At 32.3% G+C, this 21,039-nt stretch overlaps 3 protein-coding genes and 1 non-coding gene across 5 annotated transcripts in view; 2 read left to right on the top strand and 2 right to left on the bottom strand.

Annotated features, from left to right (window-relative positions):
• LOC111428778 (formin-like protein) overlaps positions 1 to 11,609 on the top strand; it is a 40,083-nt gene extending 28,474 nt beyond the window's left edge. Inside the window, exons 9-13 of the mRNA XM_023064464.2 lie at positions 4,781 to 5,601; positions 5,663 to 5,942; positions 6,053 to 6,327; positions 8,144 to 8,260; positions 8,776 to 11,609. Coding sequence (XP_022920232.1) covers positions 4,781 to 5,601; positions 5,663 to 5,942; positions 6,053 to 6,327; positions 8,144 to 8,260; positions 8,776 to 8,988 — 1,706 coding nt within the window. The 3' untranslated portion in view covers positions 8,989 to 11,609. The remainder of the gene's footprint in view (positions 1 to 4,780; positions 5,602 to 5,662; positions 5,943 to 6,052; positions 6,328 to 8,143; positions 8,261 to 8,775) is intronic.
• On the bottom strand, positions 671 to 1,460 carry LOC139429035 (heterogeneous nuclear ribonucleoprotein A2 homolog 1-like). The gene is made up of 2 exons (XM_071194401.1): positions 1,333 to 1,460; positions 671 to 1,280 (listed from the first exon to the last, which is right to left on the bottom strand). The coding sequence occupies exons 1-2, from the start codon at positions 1,390 to 1,392 to the stop codon at positions 756 to 758; spliced, it is 585 nt and encodes a 194-aa protein (XP_071050502.1). The 5' UTR covers positions 1,393 to 1,460; the 3' UTR covers positions 671 to 755.
• Positions 11,610 to 11,982: 373 nt separating the features above from the next.
• On the top strand, positions 11,983 to 12,089 carry LOC111428826 (U6 spliceosomal RNA). The gene has a single exon (XR_002708091.1). It is a non-coding gene; the product is annotated as a U6 spliceosomal RNA (small nuclear RNA).
• A 2,940-nt stretch (positions 12,090 to 15,029) lies between these two features.
• On the bottom strand, positions 15,030 to 17,321 carry LOC111428813 (wrapper). 2 transcript variants are annotated; one of them, XM_023064510.2, is made up of 7 exons: positions 16,952 to 17,321; positions 16,504 to 16,725; positions 16,331 to 16,452; positions 16,129 to 16,270; positions 15,800 to 16,075; positions 15,288 to 15,635; positions 15,030 to 15,234 (listed from the first exon to the last, which is right to left on the bottom strand). In XM_023064510.2, the coding sequence occupies exons 1-7, from the start codon at positions 17,112 to 17,114 to the stop codon at positions 15,083 to 15,085; spliced, it is 1,425 nt and encodes a 474-aa protein (XP_022920278.2). In that variant the 5' UTR covers positions 17,115 to 17,321; the 3' UTR covers positions 15,030 to 15,082. The 2 variants fall into 2 exon arrangements, with proteins under 2 accessions (XP_022920278.2, XP_022920279.2); XM_023064511.2 differs by having other exon boundaries at positions 15,288 to 15,623; positions 16,952 to 17,319.
• Between the last annotated feature and the right edge of the window lie 3,718 nt (positions 17,322 to 21,039).

The following is a 21,039-nucleotide window of genomic DNA, read 5'->3' on the forward strand; positions in this document are numbered from 1 at the left end:
AAAGTCGTAATATTTTTTGTTTTACAGCCCACACATACAATTGACATAAATTTAAAAAAGAAATATTGTTAAACCATGTTTTATTAATTATCCTCTTCAATAATATTTTTGAGATTTTCTTTTCCTTCGCATCTCACTATATATGGGTTTCTGTTGATAATCATCATCGTCATAATCATCATATTCATTTTGTTTCTTTTCTGGTCGCTTGACCGGTCGTGTTACGGTAAAATATTTTGTATACTCTGGTCCGTATCCTTCAGATTTTATATGTTTCCATTTATGATAATTATCGAGTTCTTTGGAATCATCTTCATTAAATGTTTTGAAAGTTTCTAGTCTCCCTCCGCCACGTCTACAATGATACTAAAATCAATTTAAAATTATTTTTGGCTTTGTTTTTAGGATAAATGTTATAAAAAATATTAATATTTTATACTTACGATGTTTATTTGTAAAAATAGACAAAATATCAGAGTAAATTTTCTCATTTTGTTTGCAAAACTAGTGTGTAATGATGAGATTGATTGAAGAGGATAAAATATAAACAATATAGGTTATTGTGTTGTAACAAAAAGTCGTTTACCCCCACACACGTTAAATTACTAATTAAGTTTAATTTTCTTAAAGATATTTTTGCTTTATTAAAAAACTGATTTTTTACTTTTCTAAAAGATTTATTGTTATATTGCTTATTTTATAATTTTATTAGCCCTGGTATATATATTGTGGTCTTGCAGGTCTTCTATTTGCACCTACTCCTGCATAACGTCCATACCATAATAATTCGTCTTGACATCATTACCACCACCATTGCCCTCAACATTATTATAATCATAGTCAATTTCATTGTTTTCATTGTTGTTTTCATTATAAGATTCTTCCTCATTCATGGAATATTCCTCATTATCTTCATAACCATCAAACTTTCCTCCAGGTCTCTGTCTATGCCCAGCTCCAGGCCTTTTCACCCATCCTGGTCTATTTCCTGTTTTTTTCCCAGGTCGATAACGACCTCCTCCTCCTTTGAAACGACCTCCTCCTCCCCCTTTAAAACGACTTCCTCCACCCTTATATCGGCCTCCTCCACCCTTAAATCGACCTCCACGACTTGGTCGACCTGAGATAGACATGCCTCCATCATCATCTAAGTCTATATCTAATTGTCCAGTGTTATTAATGCGTATATTTCCGGTTTGGGAGGCATTGTAAATATCGAGATCACCAATTCGAGTATCATTACCACCACGTCGTGATGACTTATTTCTTCTCGAAGCTCCCTTAAATAAATTATTGCATCAAAAATAGTTATAAAAATTTTAGATTACTTACTGACGTAAAGTATGCAAAAATTAATACAATTGCCGCTATTTTTATCTTTCGGTTACGCATCTTTTTGCGTACATTTAAGTCCTTAATTGTGCATGGAGTGGGTATTATATGACGTGTTCTTTATTGTAAACGACTACGGTTAAGTACACCCACATAATTTTATTAATTATTATAAAGAACTTTTTTGTGTTATAAAAAATATAATGAGAATAATTTTTATGAGAACTAAAATTATTATGTAAAAAGAGAAATTACAAATAAATCCTTTCTTTTAAGGCAATTATAGTAAATATGATTTACTGAAAGATTATGAGCCAATTATTTAAGAAATTTATTATGTTTCTTAATTATTTGTAAAAAAATGTGTAAAAATTGAAATTTTTTTAACTAAATTGAACCAATTTTTGAGTTAACTTGTTGTTTTTACCAATATTTTGTGTTATTGATTGAATTAAACAACAATTTTGTTCATGATGACTTTGTTTATAGTTTCTATGGTGTAGTTTAGTTTAGTCTAGTCTATAGTGTATAGTCGCGATGAAGTATCCAGTACTAGGAAAGCGAAAGCAACCAAAAATATTCAATCCCATTATTCAATATAAAATTTCCCTCGTTCTATTTGACCATAGGAAATAAATGAATTACTCAATGTTCAAGAGTGCTATAATGTGAAAAAACATTGCTTTTAACTTTGTTGACAACAGTTTCAGTTCCTAAAACGTTGGATACACACATTGGATATTCACATTTGAACCTTTCGACTCTTTTAGATAAGTTATGTAAATGTGATATGTTAATAATAGGTCTGGGATCGAGTTAAATAGAATCAACTCCACAGTTATTTGGTACTAAGAGCTCTTGAAATCAATCATAAATAAATAATCAAATCATAAACTTTTATATGAAAGATCATGATTTGCACCATGTTGATCATTTTTTAACAATCATATATATGTAAGAAAAAATGATATTGCAACGGAATGCGATGAGTTTCAATAATCTTGCGAAGCTATCAGTATTGAAGTATAATCATCTATTAAAATAGTCAGCTAGATTACAACTTACTGGTGAATATTTTTGCAGAGTATCAATACCTGGTATCTACAAATCTATCTGTGCAATACGAGACGTATTTCTATGATTATCTTTATCTTTAGGGGTGATAAATAATTGAAAATTTTGTCAAAAACGGTCTCGCAGTGAACGTGTTAAGTACATATATTAAAACATCACGTAAAAATCCTTAACAATCTTACTTTTTAAATTTTATTTCAGAATATTATTCTTTACAATCACATTTTTTTTAAGTTAATTGCTTTAAGTTATCCTTTAATTTATCTTTCAATCCGGCAAGGTTTTTAAGTGCAGGCGGTTTTTCAACTCCATCTAAAGCCATAGATAATTTTCCTGAATTTTGTATATCCCAATTCCCGCGTTTAGTGTTATCAACAATAGTAACGTTAGTATTATCTGACATAAATTTTATCAATTTTAATATAGCATAGATTCCGTCTGATGTATTTTGGTTTTGCGTCTTAAAAAGATTTCAATTAATATTCTAACTATCAAAATAAATTTTACCAGTTTAAAAAATTTACCTCAACTGCAAACACTATTACAACTACGATACATAATTTCAACATTATTATGTTTCTAATTCACTTTCTTCTCACTGCTGGCGATGAAATAAAAAAAACTGTTTCGTTTAATAATTGGATTAATTTCATGGGCAATTAATATTTCAATCGATTTAACTTTTTTTAATAATGACTAATTGTGATCATAATTCTTGGGATTACTAATTTTATGTTTTCATATTATTAGGATTGATTAAACTCTTATATGTTAAAATGGGGTTAAAGATGTTCTTAGTGCTATTTATTAACCTTTTTCTTTGTTTTAAGATCGTTATCTTGATGGAAATTTCTTTATTGGGTTACGAACGGTGAGGTTCTACCAAAAAAATATTGAGATAGAACCGTAAATAACAAAAAAGAACAACGATAGTTATGTTTAAAATATACATTTATTAAATAATACATTTTCATAACTATTTCCATTTTCTCTTCCTTCATTTTTCTACTCTCTCTTTATAACCGTTAGCATCGGGGTATCCCAGAGATGCGTGCGATCCGAATGGTAAATGGCTATGGAGGGGATCATAACCACCGTAGCGATGATGATGGTGATGATGATGGTCATGATAATGATGATCGTGAATACTATGGTCATAATGATAACCATGAGACTGGTGCATCGTTGAAAACATACTAAAAACCTAAAAATCATAACAAAATAAAACAATTTTCACGCATAAAATTAAAATTATTAAAATACTTACAAATAATATTAAAAAGTAAGTTGACATTTCTATGGAATTTCTTAATTTCAACACGATTCTTGCGGTTTAAGAAATAAAATGCTTGTTCTTTATCTTGATTCTTAATGTATTATAAAGAAAAGTCGTAAAAGCTTTATATTTTCCAGTTGTTGCTAAATTATGATTGTATGTACACATAAAAATGATTAATTTTTTGTCCACTTCACATTATTGCGCACTTTTGCGGTTTTTAAGACAAAAGTCAAAACAAAAGTTGTGCAAAGTTGGGTTCATGCGGTACAATGAATACAAATAAAACGAAAAAACTTCTTAACTTGCTATATTTAATAAATTTGAAGTCAAACTAGTTTCGGGGCTAGCCCCATCCTCAGTGACAATGTCAATAGAAGACTAATATCGTAAAGTGAAGATCATCAAAAGGCAATTGAATGCATGTATAAAGCTGAAGGCGATATGTATATCGCTGGCGACATATATATATGTTGTATAGATTTCACAATTCGTCAATTTTGAAATCTTGGCTACAATTTCTCCATCATTGAAGATATTTGATTAATTTTCATCAATTGGAAGGTAGTCGCCGAGGTTGCTACGAAATTGAATTTCTATAACATTAATCAGATAGAAGCCGAGGACCGGCATTGGACAGGTTTTGGTTTCTCCAATGTCTATTGTAGTTTTAAAATTATTAACATCTTTAATTATTCATGTCAAATTTTTCAAGAACTACCAAATTTTTCATTTGTCAATTGTTCTGGTAGCAATAATTGGTTTTTATTTCCTTCTTGAACTTCTTTTATTAATCTTTTGGTAGCTGCACTCTCTAAGATCAGCTTCTTCCTCAACACAAGAACATACCACACATGGTTAAATATATGGGCAACTTAATGTTAAGTGCCTATTGGGCACTTAATGTTCATGTTGCCAATGGAAGAAATCGCAGTGTACTAATGTCAAATCACCGATCGGAATCACTCCTTTTATTTTTCTAGCAAGGTTTTCTATATTTGTTACCTAATATGATTCAATCGTTTGTTAACATCATGTACTGCTAAAATTTCTTATACAAATTCATCTTATAGAATTAAAAATATTTTATTTTTTCAGTTGCAAACTTAGCGGATCTTTTACAATTACCACCACCAATAAATGATACATTATCAGCATCATTACCTCTTCCACCGCCAGAAATACCAAAAGAAACACCAATAGTTCCACCACCGCCACCACCAGTTCCAGTTGCGCCACCACCACCATGTCCACCGCCTCCACCATGTCGAACAACAAATAATGCTCCAGTACCTCCACCACCAGCTCCAGGTTTAATGCAAGCTCCAGATGGCGCGATGACCATCAAAAGAAAAGTTTCCACCAAATATAAGCTACCGACAATTAATTGGGTTGCATTAAAACCAAATCAAGTACGAGGAACAATCTTCAACGAACTTGATGATGATAAACTCCATTCGTATATTGATTTTAATGATTTCGAGGAGAGATTTAAAATAGGTGCAACCGGGCCATTTTCAAATGATAGTAATTCGGTAACGGATGGTTTAAATACATTTCCAAGCAAAAGGTTTAAAAAACCGGAAAATGTTTCGTTATTGGAGCATACGAGGTTGAGAAATATTGCAATTTCAAGGCGAAAATTGGAAATGCCAATTGAAAAAGTTATTAATGCGATAACATCGTTGGATTTGAAACAATTACCATTGGAAAATGTTGAAGTTTTACAAAGAATGGTACCTACTGAGCAAGAAACTAAAGCGTATAGAGAGTATATCGTCGAAAAGAAAAATGTTAATATGTTAACAGAAGAGGATAAATTTTTGATGCAGCTCACAAAGGTTGAAAGGCTTTCAGCTAAATTATCTATTATGAGTTATATAGGAAATTTCTTTGATAATCTTCATTTAATAACACCAGTAAGTATTCAATTAAAATATTCATTGAATTTAAATTTTTAATAAAATATGTATTTTTCAGCAAATCCATGCGATTATATCAGCGTCTAGTTCAGTGAAAAATTCTCGTAAACTCCGAGCAGTTTTAGAAATAATTTTAGCGTTTGGAAATTATTTAAATAGCAGCAAACGGGGTCCAGCTTACGGTTTTAAACTACAATCACTCGATACTTTATTAGATACAAAATCAACGGATAAAAAACAGTGCCTCTTACATTATATCGTCGCAACGATACGTCACAAATTTCTTGAATGTCTCAATTTTGACTCTGAATTAATGTATATTGAAAAAGCTGCTGTTGGTGAGTTTAAATATTGTATTTTTAAATTATTTTAAATAATATAATTAATTTTATTTAATCGAAAAAGTTTTTGCTAAAAAATTAGTTTTTTTTTTTTTAATTTTGTGTAGTATCATTGGAAAACATAACAACCGATGTCCATGAGATCGAAAAAGGTATGGAAGCAGTTCGAAAAGAAGCGGAAATACGCGGAAAAGGATCGCAAAGTTTAGTTCTAAGGGATTTCTTGGCTAACGCTGAGGATAAAGTGAAAAAGCTGAAAAACGACGTCAAAACAGCACAAGATACATTTAGGGAATGTGTGGAGTATTTTGCTGAATCCCCAAGAACCACGGATGCGAATTCTTTCTTCTCGTTGTTGGTTAGATTTGTGAAAGCCTTTAAGGTAAATTCATTTAAATTATTCAAAAATCAGTTAATAACAACGTTTTAGACATTTTTATTTTAAATTTAAATTAACCCTTTAAGGCCTTAGACTGTATACAGGGTCCTGCAACAGTGCGTCAGAATTCTTTCAAACGCAGACTTGTACTAGGGCCGTCAAAAAAGTGTGACGACACAAAATGTATTTTTTTTAAATGGAACATCCTATATATTTTTACATATTTGGATTTGTCTGTTTTCAAGGTTTATGAATAACTTTATTTTTTGTAATTTGATTCGGCCGTTCTCGAGTTATTCGAATTTTTCTAGAAAAATCTGCTCCAGCAAACATTTGTTCAAAAAATCAGAGAATACTCGATTTTTGGGATATCAATTTAGCATTCAGAACATGCTTAAGCAACATGATGGAGTAGGTTTGGTGCCGAGAACGGCTGTCTAGAACGTTTGGTCACTTTACTTGCCCATTAATTTTTCGAAATTTGGATTACCATAACTTCATTTTTTTAAATTTATACCCACAATAAAAAGTGCCTCATAAAACAAAGCCCTACACGCAATATTGGAGGCTCATGTAGGAACCAAAACCATACGATTTCGTTCATATGCTTTTGTAAGTACACAGTTTCTAAAGCTGTTTGGATAACAAATTTATTTTCGCCATGTGGTGACAAAATTGTTCATAATTATCGCAAGGGAATCACTAAAAAATCGTTCACAAATACTGTTCTTGACGACATTGTACCTGATATGAGCCAATACGAGTCGTATCTACTTCATTATGCTTGGCTCTACAGCTGGTTGAGAACTTTGGTCTGCCTTAATTTCTAATTTTTACGGAACAAAAAGGTCAGCAGTAGGCGGGCCATTATATTGTTTAGCTTAAACTTACCCAAATTGTATGATTCCTCACCACGAGTCAGACTCATACTTTTTGATTATGGCACAAATTCCTTACCACGAATTAGACTCGTAGTTTTCTCCTAGGGAAACCAATGGGTGATACTCATGGTTGTAAACCAAAGAGTTAACAGTTTCTTCCAAACTTGTCCATCCCGCGTCTGTTATCTCTAATTCCTGATCTTTAGCCTTCTTAGATCTTCCTCCACTTTGTCAACAAATTGTTTCTTCGCTTTTTGATAAATTTAAGTATCTCTGGTTCGGAATATAGAACCAACTCATCGTTTTAATACCAACTCCAGACACCATTCTCATTAACAGCTTCTTCTAAGCACTTTCCTCTTGAATCTCCTTAATGCTTTTTGGTCTTTCTGCACTAAAGCCCATGTATCCAACCCATAGGTAAGTACTGGTCATATTAAGATCTTGTATAGGACTAATTTGACTTTTCTTGGTAACTTAGATGTGTATCTTATCCCCAACTTTCAAATGTTTTGGTATCTTTCCACCACCAGCCTTGCCACCATATACTAGGTCTTTGTAAAATTTATTTTCTCCGTCTCCATTTTCAACCTTGTAATCAACGTTTTCTATTCTCCCTATAATATCTGTGTCGTCGTCGAATACCAAGCCCTGCGTTAACTCTTTGAATATTGTTCCAGATGTTGTATCTTTCCTTGTCGTAGAACTTCGTGGCTTTCAAATGTTCTTGATAAATCGCTTTTTATTTTGACTCTACAGGAAACCTTCCTGAGAATTAAACGTATTATTGCTATTAGATGAGGAGGTATATTATTAAAGTGATATGTTTTTGTTTCAATAAGTTTCCATTCTTGAGGTAGGGCTATCAAATTTGTCTTGGTCTTGAAAGGGTTAATACAATTCTTATTTACATTTTCATTTTGATTTGATTTTTTTAGGTGGCAGACCAAGAAAACGAACAACGAAGAAGATTAGAACTCGCAGCGATGAATGCCAATTCAAAAACGAACGAAGAGGTCGTAAAAAGAAACAAATTAAATCAGAAAAAGCAACAGGTACGTCTGCTAACAACTCCTGCTTGCTAAGTAGTTTATCAGCGTTGACACACACACACTCACATTTGTCTTTGTTTTTTTTTTTTCTTTTTTTTTAATAATTATTAATTTGTAAATAATTGAAATTATTGTGCCTATACCATTTATTTTTTTTTTCATTTAGGCATTTTTTTTATAGAGATCGTTTATATTAACGTTACTTATTGTCTTAAATTAATACGACCTTGCTTATTAATGAAAATATGTGTTTGTTAATACAGTAAAGTCAGTAAATTTTATTGTTTATTATTAAAGGCTTTATTTGAACGTTTTATTTTGACGTTTCATTTTATTTTATTTTTCCTTTGTTGTGATGTTAATACACCTGGAGCCTATTTTTTGTTTCAACAAAAATTACATAATTGTACTATTTTTGCATGTAACATTTCATTTTTCATCTTTTGCTTACACAATTTACTAAAAAACCTAAATTAACTAAAAAAAAAATAGTACAAAAATTATCTTTTAATCGCCAGGATGCTGTAATAAATGAATTGAAACACAAGACGAAAATGGTGCACGAGAAAAAATTATTACAACAAGATGAGGTGTATAATGGAGCTTTGGAAGATATTTTATTGGGTTTAAAAAGCGAACCATACAGAAGAGCTGATGCGGTGAGAAGAAGTCAACGTAGAAGAATTGATAATAATAGGTTATCAAAAACACTCGAAGAATTAGAATTTTAGTTTCTTTTTATGATTGACGTTAATGAGAATAACGAGAGAAAAAAAGAAAGAGAATGTATTAATGTGATATAATTTTTTGTTGTAAGTAGGTTCTATTTTTTTCAATTTGACGTCGGGGAGTTGAAATGAAAGTAATTTAAAACATTTATTTTTTTATGAAATTGGACCATTTTATTATATGTTTAATTTACCATATGATACAAGATTGATTGGAATTATTTGTAAACAGAATTGCCATATCGAATTCGTTACATTTCGCACAATTTCCTTGCTAAATATTAACAACAAATGGCACGTGAATGCACATATACTTATTGTGCAATTTGTTGTTGGAGATGAAGGTAATAGTGCGTATAGAAAATATGGTTACAATGCAACACAACGATTTTGACGTACTTACGAAAATTTTAACGCAAACATCAACATATTTTCTGCATCAATCAGTCTTGTTCACGGGGTATATCGTTTCTATTTTTGTAGTATGTTGAACAAAAAATCTAGAATGCCATATAATTTTTATATGTTAACTTTTTACTAAATGATTTGACCATTTTTGCAGGTTAGAAGACGTATTTATATAGATTAGAAGAAATTAAAAAACCAAAGATCATAGAGCAATGTTGGTCACAAGGTTATCCCGCCCTGAGATTTGAATTTTATGGATTAATAGGATGTTTGTAGGCCAAGAAGGCTCAATGCAATAAGCTAATGAAGTAGATCTGAAATTATTTCTTACTTTGTCATGGAAAAATAAAGATATTTATTTAATTACTTTTATGAAAAACATTTAGAATACATGAAGTGGGATAATATTATGATTAACATCTTCTATGGCCATTGGAATTAAGAAGATTTACGTTTTTTAAGTAAAATTGATGTTATGTTTCATTGCTACCAATTATCATTTTTCAGAAATTATACTGTTTAATAAAAATTGTAAATTTTTATGTAAGTTGAATCATGATTTTGAATTGGTTATACCAATGATTCCAAATTCATTTATCTTTCTTTATTATGCAAGGAAATTGATTAAAAAATCTTCTTCATCCATCATAACTGCCTATCACAGCATTTCTTAGGAGCTTTCTTGAATAAACGTTTTCTTTCCTTCCTTTTTATTCTCCGAAATTTTTATTATTTCACCCCAGACTAGAATGAAAGAAAAAATGATTTTTCTTCTTCCACAGCTCATCTACTATCTGCTCAGAATAAGAACATATACATTTAGTTCTCCAGCATGATGCACTACAGCTAATTAGCTATGATGTACTCAAGATTATTTTGATTTATTTGACTTATTTAGCATTTGACTTTCTAGTGGTGGGAAGGAAAAGAGTTTGATTTCAGAATTTCAGAAGAGCCTATTAGTTTTCTTCTCTCTCTCTTTCTGCAACTTTTTCATTTTGACATTACTTCCCGACCACATTTGCTCCCTTTTGGGAAATATTTGAAGTTATGTAGAAAAAATAATAACTTTTGGTGTACTAAATGAAGGATGGAATAATTTTTACACCACCCTGACTCATCTCTTTCTTTCTATAGACGAAACTAATCGTACCCAACACCAGTTTACCCCTCTTTCTGAGCTTGAGATCATTGTATTTTTTCTGCATACTAAAACAAGCACGTTTTTCGTTGTGTTCTTTTAAAAATCGCTTGACGCTGTGAGGATATTTGTTACCTGTGTTTTCAGGTAGTATATACGGGGGGAAGAAAGGTGTTTGACGTTTTCTGGCAATACGGTTGAAGAATATGTTTTGATTGGGCAATTTATTCCACCATGTTAAAACGTGTATGCGATGCATACTCCGAATTTTCTGCAATGAAACTATTTACATATTTTATTTAATTATTTTAAATTAACATTTAAGTTTTCGATATTTTGGTAATGTTGTTATTCGATATGTTTCGTAAGTTAAAATTATGTCATTCTAGATTTTTTGTATTAAATATTGTATAGTATGTCTTTAATTAAATTTTGCCATCAATGTTGTCTCAAGTTGGCATATTTAATAGCAAATTTAATTGAAGACGCAGTATCGCTATTATTACTATTACTGTGTTTTTTGTAAATGTTGCTAGTTGTTAAGAATAATATATTTTGCTCTGCTGTATATTTTATTACCCAAAAAAAAAGCTTTAAGTAGCTTTATATTTTTGTTCTATTTTGTTAATGTCTTCTTGTGTTAGAATCTATAAATGCGGCAATTTCGTTTTTGGGGCATTAAAAGTAACAGAGTTTAATTGAAAAAAATAAAATTGATTCTTTTTGTAATAAAAAAAAGTTTTATATGGAAGTAAAGGATCTTTTTGTGAACCATGACATAAATTTCTTAAAAATTATGAAAGACTTGTACATAACAATTACATAGTTTACCTGTAAGACTTGTAAATAAATATGTCAAAAAAATTATTATCGCACACATTTTTTGATAGGAAATGTATATTTTTTGTAAAATTTTACATCTATATTAATAACTTATTTTATATATTATATTTTGTATGAAAATGAATGATATACAATAATAAGATACATATCTTTTTTCGACGAACGCATTTTATAAGCTATATTATACATTGCATATTATACAATTTAATAAACTAAATATTATTATAAATAATATTTGTTTTAATTTAAAATAATTCATTTTGTTTAAGTTTTAAAACAATTTTATTATATTTTAGTACCGCCATCTATCAACGACGAGCCGTACCAAATCATTCTAGAATTAAAAGCGCCATCTTACCGGGATAGTTATAAGTTGGTATATTAATGAAAATGAAGTAAAAAAAACATTGATTATTTACAAGAAATGTGTTATTTTGAAATTTCCTTCTACAAATCAACTCATAAACATTTATATTTTTGAAATAATTATTTATATTTGTTTAGAATTATTGCAATAATCAATAAAAATTTATAAAATTTGATGTTCTTATTGCAATGTATACAGTGATTGTATGAATATATAGTAATATGTCAGATCGGTAGTTGTACTCGCTTCGGCGGTACATATACTAAAATTGGAACGATACAGAGAAGATTAGCATGGCCCCTGCGCAAGGATGACACGCAAAATCGTGAAGCGTTCCACATTTTTTGCTACTTTTAACAACGTTCTCTGCTTACTACTTTGGAAGGCAAAATCCTGAAGCGTTCTACATTTTTTACTACTTTTCACAACGTTTTCTGCTTACTACTTTGGTATTTTGGAGCGCAAAATCGTGAAGCGTTCCACATTTTTTGCTACTTTTCACTACGTTCTCTGCTTACTACTTTAGTACTTTGAAACGCAAAATCATGAAGCGTTCCACATTTTGTGTTACTTTTCACGACGTTCTCTGCTTACTATTTTGGTACTTTGCAACGCAAAATCGTGAAGCGTTCCACATTTTGTGTTACTTTTCACAACGTTCTCTGCTTACTACTTTGGAAGGCAAAATCCTGAAGTGTTCTACATTCTTTGCTACTTTTTTCACAACGTTCTTTGCTTATTACTTTGGTACTTTGGAACGCAAAATCGTGAAGCGTTCCACATTTTTTGCTACTTTTCACAACGTTCTCTGCTTACTACTGTGGAACGCAAAATCGTGAAGAGTTTCACATTTTTTGCTACTTATCTCAACGTTCTCTGCTTACTACTTTGGTACTATGGAATGCAAAATAGTGAAGTAAAATACTGACAATGAAGCAGAAGTAATGGAAACGCAACTTTTAAAGATTTGCAGTAATGTATGGAAAAAAGCAAGTATGAAAAGAATGAGAAATTATTAAAATTATTTTATCAATTTTCAAAAAAGGTGGAAAAAAGACTTTAGGATGCTGAAGGCAAGGCTAAACCGCAACCACTGCATTCAATATTCATTTTGAATTTCCCAAGAAAGCAAAAAGGAGAAGTCGAAGACATATTACGTGCTGATGGATGCATGCCCGCCTTTTTTAATTTTGATGGTTAGATGTTGGATAGCTCTGTTAAGCAGAGTTTTATCCTGGAGCTTCTTGATTGATGTCATCTTCTTCCAAGTTTACGCTTTTGAGCTATTAGCTGAAAGATCTTCGTAGATACTATACTATTATAAGCATCTTTTGGATGTTTTCTTGTAAATTTGGTAATAATTTATGAAATTCGTCAAAAATGTTGCTTTGTTTATTAATATCAGAACCGAATTTCATCCTATTTCCAATTCCTCTTCCGAATTCCAAGAATTTGTTGATTTTGATAATCTAATAAAAATGACAGTAGTAGTGTACAGCTTGATAAATCTATTTTGGCTGGTGAAAGTCAGATGCGTGGTAACAAACAGTGGGCTCAAACAGAGCTCAGTTCTCTGTTATATGTCACGGAGTGCGTATCATATACAGTGCCTAACAAAAGTATTCGTGTATGTGTTTCATATGGAATATTGCTGGCGGAAGACGAAAACTAATATGAACGTATTGATGGAAAAAAATGACAATGTAAATTGGCGTTCTACTTTCTTGCGGCGTGTATAACAGTATACAGGATGTTTCTGTAAGTACCACTAATGACATTATTTCAAAAACGAGGTTGTACCTTTTGGCGAATAACTCGAAAACGATGCGTCTAATCAAAATTATTATATTTCACGATTTTGGCGCACCTGAGAGCAAAAGTACAAGAGAACAATATTGTTAAGAATAAAATTTGCTACAATTATTGTTCTAAAAGTTTTTTTGTATTATACTCCGATTCCCGAGTGCTACCATTGACAAATAGTAAAACAACGAAATTCATCAAATTTTCATATTTTCGTATATTTCTCGATATTGACGCATCTGAGAGCAAAAGTACAAGAGAACAATATTGTTAAGAATAAAATTTGCTACAATTATTGTTCTAAAAGCTTTTTTGTAATGTACTCCGATTCCCTAGTGGTTCCACTGACAAATAGTAAAACAACGAAACTCATAAAATTTTCATATTTTCGTATATTTCACGATATTGACGCATCTGGGAGCAAAAGTACAAAATAGCAATATTGTTGAGAATAAAACAGTAATAAAACAATTATTGTTCTAAAAGTTTTTTTGTGATATACTCCGATTCCAGAGTGCTACTATTAACAAATAGTAAAACAACGAAATTCATTCAATTTTCATATTTTCGTATATTCTTCGATATTGACGCATCTGAAAGCAAAAGTACAAGAGAGCAATATTGTTAAGAATAAAATTTGCTACAATTATTGTTCTAAATGTTTTTTTGTATTATACTCCGATTCCCGAGTGCTACCATTGACAAATAGTAAAACAACCAAATTCATCAAGTTTTCATATATTTCTCGATATTGACGCCTCTGAGAGCAAAAGTACAAGAGAGCAATATTGTTAAGAATAAAATTTGCTACAATTCTTGTTCTAAAAGTTTTTTTGTAATATAGTCCGATTCCCGAGTGTTACCATTGATAAAACAACGAAATTCATCAAATTTTCATATTTTCGTATATTTCTCGATATTGACGCATCTGAGAGCAAATGTATAAGAGAGCAATATTATTAAGAATAAAATTTGCTACAAGTGTTGTTCTAAAAGCTTTTTTGTAATATACTCCGATTCCCTAGTGGTTCCACTGACAAATAGTAAAACAACGAAACTCATAAAATTTTCATATTTTCGTATATTTCACGATATTGACGCATCTGGGAGCAAAAGTACAAAATAGCAATATTGTTGAGAATAAAATTTGCTACAATTATTGTTCTAAAAGTTTTTTTGAAATATACTCCGATTCCCGAGTGTTATCATTAATAACTTGAAAAAGTAACAAATTCATCATTGGCGTCAAGAGTTCGCCTATCTCACTTCAATGGTTTCTAGTTCTAGGTCTAGTGTTAGCTTTAGTGATAGTGGTAGTGTTAGTTCTAGTTTTAGTTTAATTAACACCGGCCGTTATCAAACAACAATTTCTGTTGAATTCTGTACCTTATATTTAAACCTACCAATTTTTTACCATTGATTGACTTGCCCATCTCTAGGTTCTTCTACGAACCACACGTAAGTGGTTGCGAGGGACCATAATTATATCATCAAGTGATTCTTTATTTTTAAATAAATGCTTTACAATTTAAATTTTACTTAAATATTACATTTAAACTAATAATAATATAAAGCCAGGAATTTAGACTTAAATTAATACCTCCCGATGTTATTTCTAGAGGAGTAACATTATCAATGTTATTTTCTGGTTCGGTAATAACTGAAGTAATAACTTCTTCGGTAACTTCTAAAATAACAAAATCAAATTTTTATTGTTTAATAATTTATTAATCTATTTACCTTCTCCGTTGATAGAAAATCTTAATACAGCACTAGGTTTCGACCAGCCATATCGATTTCTCGATAACACTTGTATTTCATAAATTACTCTTTCTTTTAGTCCCCTCAAAGTGTACTTTTTCGAATAAACGTGAGAATTACTTCGATGTTCAGTCGGAATCGTTAAAACAGTCCATTCGTTGGTGGTTTTATGTGATGCAGAGTTTGGTTTAAGTGGTCTAAATCGTAAATTGTACTCGATAATTGGCGTATAACTTTCCACTTCCCATATAAACGTATAAGAATCTTTATCATTTTCACTTTCGGCGGTTTTAAAAACAACCGGATTCGGAACTCCTACAAAACTTTCTGTCACAAGTTGTTTTCCGAAAACATCAAAAAAAATTTAAAGTTAACTTTATAATTTTATAAAAACTATTTAGGTAATAATTAAAAAAATTACAATTAATAATAAATTTTGTATTTGTTTATTAGATCTTGGTTATTTTTGTAAGATTTGAAATTTTACTCACCGGAAAGTTGATATTCGATTGTTCGAACACCAATTTCGTTGGATACTTTGCAAGTGTAGAAACCAAAATCGCTTTTAATTATTTTTTTAATCAACAATATGTGCTTATTTCCGTCTAAAAATTGTATTATCCTTTTATCTGTTCTTTTTAATAGCTTTTCTCCTTTAAACCAAGAAACGGTGGGTTTTGGAACCGCGTTTACTTTGCATTCAAGTTGAACTTTTAAATCTGGCGCCGAATGAATCCAAGTTTTTGATGTTGAAATTTCCGGTGGATCTTAAAATTTACCATAATAAAAATTTGTTAATTTTAGTTAATTTTTTATTTACATAAAACTTTTAATTCGATTTTATCCCTAACAGAATCTCCAACTCCATTCATCGCAATACATTCGTATATCCCAGCAAAATGTCTTTCGCTAACATTAAATTTGAGGATATTTCGGTTATTAATTAATTGAAGAGGTTCTCCCTTATTAAAATTAAAAAAATTAAAATGTTTTTTTTGTATTTTTGAAAATATGAAACTCACATTGTGAGTCCAAGATACAATAGGAGCTGGAACACCCCCTGTTATGCACCCCATTTCGACCTCATCCCCTAATTTTACTTCCAAGTACCTACTTGGAGGTTGTGGAAGGATAACTGGAGGTTCTAAAATAATTTTTTTTTAATAAATTTTAGGGTGAAATAATTTTTTCTTACGTAAAACTTCAATAGCGTGAGTTTGCCTGACAGGAGCCCAAGGTTCACTTCTAATAATTTCGCACGTATATTTTCCGGTGTCATCCGGTTGAATATCGACGACCTGGAGGGATCCATTTCCCCATAATTTAAACCTCAAAGGTGGTAAAAAATCTTGTTGGCCACTGTCCGCCCATAAATTATTATCTTTGTACCATTTTACTCGAATTCCTTGCGCACCATCTAATAATTTTACGTTAAAATAAATTAAAAAAAAAATTCCAAACTAATTAAATGAAAAATCTAATTATCCAATTAACTTTTATTCTAACAAATGTACTAATTACTAAAACCCCTCCTTTTAAACCCACTTCCATTCTTTTCTTTTTGATGATTCATACATGTTTTAGAAAAATGTTTATTGTGATTTTATATTTAGAGGATGTTAATTAAAAAAAAAATTCTTTACCATTATTTTTCGTATTCAAATAACACGGTAAAAGCACAGCAGAAGTCTTATAAGTTTTCACGGTTGTCGGTACACTACTAAAATCTAATTGTTCACAATTAAAATTTTTTAAACCGACGAAAACTACGATAATCGTAAAATAAATATAAATCATCTGAAACATTTTTCTTCAATTATTATCTACAATATCTACATCCAAACTTCTCAACGTGAAGAATTCGACTGCGGAGAACGATTACGACTGTGACATCAGACTCAAAACTACCACGAGTAATTTAATTGACTCTGCCTGAAAGGTCTAATTTCTTGCTTAAAGCATTTTTACCGCACCCACTACAAAATAACGTCAGAAAGAATCATTTCTATTTCCAATTTATTCAAATCCTTTGATTCATTTTAATTATTTTAATGAAATAATATTTTTTTAGAATGGAATAAAATGAAATCAAAATAATTATTGTATAACGGATGAATTGTACGTTTGGTATCGTTTAAAATAAGAAAATAAGTGTTGTATTGTGTGGTAGTTGTAGATAATTGGATAAAAGGTTACAAGAGTTGGTCGTGTTATTTTATTAACAGCTAGGGGCTGGATGAGTTTCTCACGGTATTGTAGGATCATGATGGTTGTTTAGAAACTTTAAAATACGGCGATTTTGTAGTACACTGTAAATTTAATTGGATCAAATTTGTTATAGATTAATCTTGATAAATTTAGTCAAAATTTATAATATTTTAAAATATTATACTATTAAAATTAAGAACCTAATGCGCAATTTAAAATTATTTTTTTATCAAAATTTGTTTAAAGTTTTCCCAATATAATCTTTTTTAGATTTAGCCTCTTTATTTTGACTGTTTTATTACGCTATGTTGATAATGCACTTGCAATATTGGCGGAAACGTGTTTATCAACAAAAATTTACCAACGGCTCCATGAATCCCCATTGAAGTAATAATGGTGAAACGGTTGTTTATAATTTTTATGGACAAGATGACCATGTCTTGGCTCGAATTAGAGAACATACGCATATATTCGTTTGGGGATAAAAGGTCTGGAGACATCCTGGTGTATGACTTAAATCTGTGTTTCTCAACCTGTGGGGCGCGCCCCCCTAGGGGGGCCTCATAATTCTACATGAGGGGCGCCAACACATCAAAATAAAAAAAAAAGATAATTACTAATAAAAAATTAAAGTCATTCTGACATTCCAAAAATTTAAGTATATACAGTACACATTTAAACTAATACACTCGTACTACTACCTATGTATTTAATTACTATAAATATGATTGTATCAGTAGGTACTGTCAAATACCAAATGAAACTAATAATAGACTTATCAGTACTAAATTAAAAGTAGCTGTAATGATTATAATTATTAGTGACTCCCTTGGGCCTGTCTCGCACAGCAAAGTTTTTCAAAAGAAGGTTTTATATTACAAATAGCCACTCTCAGTTCTTTGGTCTATATTTAGTCGAGTCCTATATTTTGTCTTTAAAGCAGCCACCGCAGAAAATCCGGCTTCACAAAGGTAGGATGTTGAAAATGGCAATAATATACGAAATGCTCTTGTTTTCAGTGGAGAAAATGCATCATCCACTCCCGCCCAAAATTCAGAGAGATTTATTACTAAATTCTCTCTATTACTAAATTTCGCCGCTTGCAGTAAAGTCTATGAAGATTTCTTCCTCTGCAGTTGAGAGACCTTCGGGAGTAGTTCGAAATGGATCCCTAACCCACTTGTAAGTTGCTACCAATTTGTCGTCAGCAAGAAAATACTTTTTAAAATTCTGTGCCAACATGGCTAAATTCATAAACATTCATAAACATTCATGGCTAAATGACTTTCTATTGTTACAAAAACAACTTTCACATACTGTTCTTCTTCCTTTTATGTTTTGACACACTCATTCACATTTGCAAACATTTCTAGTTTTTTTTGTTTTACATTTCTGCTCCACAGCTCCAAATTTCTACAGAATGCACTAACTTTATCACTGCTATCCAACATATGTGTGTTTGCTCGTTGAAGTTGGATATTTAATTTCTCGAATATGTCGACCAAGTAACTCAATTTCATCACAAATAAAGAATCTCGAAACTTTTTTGCTTTCAGGCGGTTTTCCTCTTTTAGAAAAGTGGCAATTTTCTCTTTTAACTCTTAAACACGTTGTAGAAACTTCCCACGCGATGGCCTCGCAATAAAATAGCAACGTTGAATGTTCTGCTCCCATATATTTGCAAAGTGCATTAAAGATTCTTGATTTTACGGGTGTCATTTTTATATACACTGTTGGAAATAATTCACGAGCACACCCTATATAATCTGAACGCGTGAAGATAAATCTATAATATTTGCGGAGCACAAAGGTTTACTATAGACGAGTTTATTCAGGGAGTTTCGAGTTATTCCGTCGCGGCATTTTTGACTGAGCCGCTCTTCCAAGTGGAACATTCCGTCGCTATGGAGACCATATTCTTATCGTACTCTGTGCGCAATGGATGGGCGATCGCGTTACTTAAGCGAGTTTGAGCGAGGAATATTTGTGGGTATGCACATTGAGGGTGTATCGTTCTGTGAAATTGCGCGTCGTCTCGAGCGGTCGTTATCGGTAGTACAACGGGCATGGTGAGAATGGTCTGAGGTAGGAAATAGGTACCTTTACCCACGGCCGGGACGGCCCTGCGCGTCCCCATCACACGAGGATCGCGCTCTTGTGCTTAGCGCTTTAGCGTCGTGTGTGTCCTCCTCAAGGCAACTTGGAGCTGTTTGGCCACTGGCAGGGAAAGGCGCACTTACTACGTACGGCGGCGTTTGGTAGATAGTGGACTGGCGCGCGCGTCGTGCGATACAGCGGATTCCAGTAACACCCGAGCACCGCAGCATACGTCACGAGTGGGTCGACGCTAGGCATTAGTAGGTTGCCGAGTAGAGGGACATTTTGTTTTCCGATGAATCAAGATTCGAATTGAGCACCGGTGATGCGCGAATTTTAGTTCGTCGGAGCCGTGATGATCGTCTACTCGAGCAGTGTGTGCAAGAACGCCCTATCCACCGACAACCGAGCATTATGGTATGGGGTGCGATTACATATGGTGGACGTACACGTCTGCTGCGTGTATAGTAGACCATGACGGGTCAATGATACGTAGATGAGGTGCTACGGTCCGTTGTGCTTCCCTATGTTCGGCGGCTCCCATGTCTGCTATACATGCACGACAACGTACGACAGCACATCGGGCGTGTTGTACAGACCTTTGTGGAAGAGCACCGTATACGAATACTTCCATGGCTAGCTCGGTTTCCGCATCTGAATCCGATCGAATATGTTTAGGACATGACTGGTCGGAGACTTCTACGTTATTCGGCTTCCTCGGCTAACGTTGAGGAGCTATGGAGGCGAGTTGAAGTGGCATGGTTGGCCATCCCTCTCGCTTCAATATAGCGACTTATAGACTCCATGCCACGTCGTGTAGCGATGGTACGCGAAGCTCACGGGGGATACTCTCGCTATTGATGTTTCTCCTCCCAGCAGAGTTGTGTCGTTCTCCATGTGAGAGTAAGTTATGCTACTTTAGTACTACTTCCATACCAAATTTTATTGCGCTAGACACACGCGTTCAGATTATACAGGGTGTGCTCGTGAATTATTTCCAACAGTGTAAGTTACTACAGTTACAACCGTCGTTAGCACAATGTTGAGACCAGGACTCATTTCTTTGGATACCAGAGCCTTTCTGTGGATCATGCAATAGGTCCAGACACATTGCGGAGATTTTTGTTTCACAAGTGCTTGTACGCTTTGGAATCTTCCAGACATTGTAGAATCACCATTGGTGCATATTCCAACGCAATTTTTCCACTCTATGTTTGCCTCATTAATAAAATCAATTAAAATATCAAACAAAGCGAGTGCTGTTGCTTTGAGTTCTATAGGTTTGCAGAAAAGTAGTTCTTCTAGTACCGATATGCGATCACAAAACCAGACATCGGCAATTAAATGAGCGTTTTCATTGCTATCTGTTGCGTCGTCAAGCTGAATCGAAAACAATTTGTCATAAAACTTTTCGAGAAGCTGGTGC

Source organism: Onthophagus taurus, chromosome 2 (genome assembly GCF_036711975.1).
Source record: "Onthophagus taurus isolate NC chromosome 2, IU_Otau_3.0, whole genome shotgun sequence".
Lineage (NCBI taxonomy): Eukaryota > Metazoa > Arthropoda > Insecta > Coleoptera > Scarabaeidae > Onthophagus > Onthophagus taurus.

Bases quoted from the DNA above. Each gene is read 5' to 3' on its own strand.
- LOC139429035 (XM_071194401.1), bottom strand. From the start codon at position 1,392: ATGCGTAACCGAAAGATAAAAATAGCGGCAATTGTATTAATTTTTGCA. The intron at 1,281-1,332 runs GTAAGTAATCTA...AATTTATTTAAG, and splicing joins TTTTTGCATACTTTACGTCA to GGAGCTTCGAGAAGAAATAA.
- LOC111428813 (XM_023064510.2), bottom strand. From the start codon at position 17,114: ATGTTTCAGATGATTTATATTTATTTTACGATTATCGTAGTTTTCGTC. The intron at 16,453-16,503 runs GTAAGAAAAAAT...AAATTATTTTAG, and splicing joins TCACGCTATTGAAGTTTTAC to AACCTCCAGTTATCCTTCCA. The intron at 16,076-16,128 runs GTAAATAAAAAA...GTAAATTTTAAG, and splicing joins AATCGAATTAAAAGTTTTAT to ATCCACCGGAAATTTCAACA.